This window comes from Lactuca saligna, chromosome 5, assembly GCF_052625555.1.
Source record: "Lactuca saligna cultivar CGN05327 chromosome 5, ASM5262555v1, whole genome shotgun sequence".
Lineage (NCBI taxonomy): Eukaryota > Viridiplantae > Streptophyta > Magnoliopsida > Asterales > Asteraceae > Lactuca > Lactuca saligna.
The window spans coordinates 108,457,948-108,462,820 of NC_136421.1; the positions used below are offsets into that span (position 1 = coordinate 108,457,948).

The 4,873-nt window shown below is 30.6% G+C and overlaps 1 protein-coding gene across 6 annotated transcripts; it reads right to left on the reverse strand.

The window, feature by feature from the left end:
- Window positions 1-551: 551 nt before the first annotated feature.
- Window positions 552-4,085, reverse strand: LOC145044950 (uncharacterized). Of its 6 annotated transcripts, none has more exons than XM_078993307.1 (9): window positions 3,908-4,085; window positions 3,649-3,740; window positions 3,214-3,300; window positions 2,682-2,728; window positions 2,426-2,483; window positions 2,061-2,162; window positions 1,724-1,837; window positions 998-1,233; window positions 552-810 (listed from the first exon to the last, which is right to left on the reverse strand). In XM_078993307.1, exons 2-9 carry the CDS (start codon window positions 3,719-3,721, stop codon window positions 628-630), a joined length of 900 nt encoding a protein of 299 aa, XP_078849433.1. In that variant the 5' UTR covers window positions 3,722-3,740; window positions 3,908-4,085; the 3' UTR covers window positions 552-627. The 6 variants fall into 6 exon arrangements, with proteins under 6 accessions (XP_078849433.1, XP_078849431.1, XP_078849432.1 ...); XM_078993305.1 differs by having other exon boundaries at window positions 3,649-3,747; XM_078993306.1 differs by having other exon boundaries at window positions 3,649-3,757.
- Between the last annotated feature and the right edge of the window lie 788 nt (window positions 4,086-4,873).

The window sequence follows — 4,873 nt, forward strand, 5'->3', positions numbered from 1 at the left end:
CTCATAAGAAGAAGTAAATAAAAAATATTAAAGGAGCAATACTTTTGTAAATCATATGTTAAAAATATCAAAATATCAAACTACACCATGTTGTCAAACAAGAAGACACGTGACTATGATCTTATAGTTAGGACGTGTTTAGCAAAAGTAGCTGTTAGCTGAAAGCGGGTAGCGGTTAGCTGGTAGCGTGTAGCTGGTAGCTGATAGCGAGAAGTTGTATCTTTTATTTGTTATATGAATGTTTGGCAAAAGTAGCTGGAAGCTTTTGAAATATATAAAATTACATAAAAGGACAATTGATTAAAAATAAAAAATATATATAAATATAATTTTAAGGGTAATTATGGAAATTGATTTCAAAAGCTCCGAAGTGTTTTGTTAAATGCTACATGAAGTAGCTTTTAGAATCGGAGCGTTTTGTTAAAACTAAAAGCTAAACGCTCGTACTGCCAAACGAAGTTTTTTGTTTAAACTAAAGCGTTTTGTCAAAAGCTAAAAGCTAGAAGCTCTCAAACGCTTCTAAAAGCTCCGTGCCAAACACGCCCTTAATATCCATGATAAGCAGCTACTATTAATAATAACAAAATTTAGCGAACTTAAATATTTTTATCAAATAGTATAACGATTTCAAAGAGAATCATTTGTTAAACTCCCTACATGAATTCTTTGAGGTCCTAAATTGTTATTTGCATGAAACTTGTCTGAAAAGTTCATAGGAAGGAGTGTTCTTGATTCATCTGAAATATCTTCTGATCTTTTTGCAGGAATTTGATCACAATTTTCCATATTACATGTGACATGATTCTCTAGCTGTTTTGATCAAAACACATCCTGTGAAAAAATGCTCAACAATGACATCTTTAAAAAATATGTCTATCTTTCCATTTGTACCGAAAATGCCCCTCTTTCTCTTTTGTCAATAAGCATAGTTTCTCAAAATTCAACTAATATTATTACATAAAGAAAGACAAAGAAAAAATTATTTATGCATACATACCTTTTCCTTTTCACATTGGTCATCGGTTTTGTTATGATGAAAATAAGCATGAGTCGATGTTCTTAATAGCATGTTATTGTTGTCTGAATTGTTTAAGCCATGATCAAAACATGATGATGATGATGATGATGATGATGATGATGTGTAAAACATGTGGCTTATTGCAGCTCTGAGCCGTTGATTTCTTTGAGAATAGAAAATCTTGGTTGCAAGTGGTGCTGGAACACCAGATATTCCTGCATCATAAACATCAATTGGACAACATTTTTTTTAAGAGGACAAGGGTATTTACGTCTTTTACACAAACAAGAGATGGATTCCATGTTTTTGGGTGGGACAAAATAAAAATAATTTTTGTCCTAATGACAAGCTTACTAGTTTCTAGGGCTATTTTCACCGATGTAGATGAGGAGGGCATTTACGTCTTTTGCAATAACAAGCTATCAAGAGTAGTTGTTTTCACTAATGTGGATGAGGGCATTTACGCCCATCTTGTTCCATAAATGGGTTTTTCACCACAGGTTAATTTTTATGATGAGGATGAGGAGGGCATTCACATCTTTTACACAATTGAGAGATACCCTAATGAACTAAAAGAGAATTCACCAAAAACATTAAATGGCACAATTTTCATTGCCAAATTTCAAATCCAAACCAAACAATTTACTTAAATAAAACATGGATTAGCAAAATAGTAAAATGGAATTACGACAAGAAGGAAGATACCTTTTGCTTTTGCTTTTATAGGAAATGAAGTTGGTTTTAGGGTTTGTTCATCCACATGAGAATTTGAAGTAGCAGAATTAAAAAGCTCGGATCTTTGAGGCTTACTAACTTCTGCTACCTTCAAGTTAAGCTCAACAAAATTGCAGAAAATTATATGAACTTACTTTACTCTTTTTACCAATATAGGCAATGTACTTTACTTTTTACACATCATAACAACAAAATAGCAATATATGACAAAGAAAGTACATTGTTATTATTGGGTAAAAAGTATAAGTATGTTGCTATTAGTAATAAAAAAGAAACATGGGGTTAAGTTTGTTTTATAGAAGGATACTAGAAATAGTATTTTGCAACTTCTTGCGTTCCTTTCTTGGAGGTTTCTTTTGGATAATCTCTGTTGTGTTGTTTGTTACTGAACTTAATGACTTGCAAATCTCTGTGAAAATGGAAGTGGATATTACATAAATAAACTTTTTTTAAGATAAAGTTTGTTATATGTATGTATGTCATATTAACATTTAACATAGCCTATAGTATATAACTATATATTAAGGGTGTATTCCACAAAATTAGTTGCAAGTTGGTTGGAAGCTGAAAGCTTTTATTTGTATATGAGTGTTTGGAAAAAGTAGTTGGAAGCTTTTAAAACATGTAAAATTACATAAAAGGGCTTATCTAAAACAAGAAAAATAATGATACCTGCATGAGTTGCATATTGGCTAACCTTCAAAGGTTTCTTGCAAGAATCACAACAAACCTACAAGTTGATTTTAAAATGAATGGGAAATGCATCAGGAACATGAGAATAATCAATAATGTGTGTTTTTGTCATTAAAAAAAAAGTTATTTTATATTTCCTCTTTTACCCTTTTGAGGAGAGGGGGCAAGATTTTGAGCAATAAATGAAAAGAATACTAGAAAGAAAGAAAAAAAGTAAACTTATTTGAAACCTCACCAAGATTAAAGGATCCATCATAGGCCTTAAACCAAATACATGCATATCTGCATTGGGAAATCATAATTTTTTGATAATAGATAATGAGTATACAAATATATTGAAGTTAAACAGAGTATTTCTCAAAAATCATATACTGCATGCGCTATTTTGTAATTCTCAGAACTCCTAGGGACTATATTGTAACATGCAGAAAGTTTAGTGACTGGTTTTTGTAATTTCAGAAAGTACAGGGGCCATTTGTAACCTTCAGTAAGTAAATAAGAAAAAAGATGAAATTTAATTGTTGTAATACACAAATAAATGAAAGTACATTACTAGTCTTTTTATGTCCACTGTTCTTTTTGTTACAATAATGACTTATTTGATGGATTTATATTGAATGAGTTTAAAATTTATATACATCCAATGTTTTTCTTCTGTTAATTTATATACACCCACATGAAGGTTTCTATGACCCCACAAACTATACATAATAAGAAGGAATTCTTGAATTATTTTCTAACTACAAATAATTAATCAAAGAATCTACCTTCTTCATCAAGCAAATTCACTTCATCTGCCTCTTTAACTTCTCTTTGAATATACTGAGCTGCTAACTTCCAACAGCCTACATCCTCTGTCCAAAAAAAAAAGGTATTCAAGAAACTATTTCATATGAACACTTTTACTCTCTTCCTTTTCCTCTCAATTGAGTTAACCACACTATTTGATTACCAAAATTAACTTGGTTTGATCACAACATATGAAATGTATGAAAATATTCCCACCAAACAAACAAGAATTGATTTCTAATTTCGGATCCGAAGCTACTTAGCATCCACCTCTCCGAGTGATTATTATAAGTGGATCGCCATGGGAGAATGGGGTATTAAAAAAATAGAAAGTAATTAATAATCATAGATGATGATGATGATGATGATGATGATAGCAATCAAGGAACAGAAAGCATATTTTATGTCTCTACCTGCCATTATCTGCGAGGTGCTCCCTCCTTCCAGAAGGGTTGTCATTTGCCCACCACCGAGGGAGCATACCATTGAGACGAGCTCAAATGACCTGCAAACTGCCAAAAACTGTGAGATTACGAACATGGATTAGCCCAAATTACTGGACCAAAAGCGAAGATTTGAAAATTTTCTGTAAGGGAAAGGTATGCGAACAGCAAAAGCTGACATTGGTAATGAGAAATCATCAAAATGATAATTTAAAATGTGTGGACTTACGACAGGTTTACGGAAGTTGAAGAGGAGGAGAATGGCGTTTCTTTGTGTGTTTAGGAGAACCCATTTTGAAATCTTGCAGCAGCTTTAGGGATTCTAGTTACAGGGATGAAATCAAATGTCCTTTCCGAATGGATTTGCTGGTTGGGATTTGTTGTTGTTTTGTGATGACGAGTAGTTTTTCTGCAGGTCCCTCAAGTTTAGACTTTGCATCCGTTCGACCCCTCTTTCGTTATTAAGGTAGTTTTGTGATTTATAACTGGGAGTTTGGCTTACTTTTCGAGGGATCAAAAGTTTTTTTTTGAAAAAGATAAGAATGCAAAAATGGTTAGTAAAAACATTTTAAAAGCTTATTTTGGATTTTTGATTGAAGGAAAAGTCAAAAAATACTCATTTTTTTGTAAAAGGACTTTTATCTCCCAAAAAATATAAGTCAAACACCACCTTGGTAATGGTTATAGCATATTATCAAAATAGACGATAGGTTCGTGTGCACGTGTACACAAATGTATTGATCTTTAAAACAATTCGGATCATAAGAAATCATTTTATTTCACAACATTTATTTGAAACTTCCATGTATTTTTTCTTTCACCACATTCATTTGAAACTCTCATAACTTTTCAATTTCTTTCTAATAATAATTATAAGTTGGTTAATAAGATTAAATAAATATTAAATCTAAAATGTAATCATATATAAACTAAATTTCAATATTAAAAGAATATTTTTACTTCTACTTATAAATTTATATTTTTTTTATATATTATACTTAATTTATTAGTTTTAATATATTATTAGATGTAAACCATTATAATTTTAAAGCTATAACTTTTGAACGATTTGTATAAAATATTTAAATTATAAACTTAAATATAAGATTACAGGACTAACTTAAATATAAATTTTATTTTAATTTAAACAACCCAAATAATATTTTATAAATCGTTAAAAGTGATGAATTGTAAT

Coding starts and splice junctions, on each gene's coding strand:
- LOC145044950 (XM_078993307.1), bottom strand. CDS start 3,721: ATGGTATGCTCCCTCGGTGGTGGGCAAATGACAACCCTTCTGGAAGGA. Junction 2,163..2,425: donor CCAATATGCAACTCATGCAG/GTATCATTATTT, acceptor CCATTTTCACAG/AGATTTGCAAGTCATTAAGT. Junction 1,234..1,723: donor TATAAAAGCAAAAGCAAAAG/GTATCTTCCTTC, acceptor TTTATGATGCAG/GAATATCTGGTGTTCCAGCA.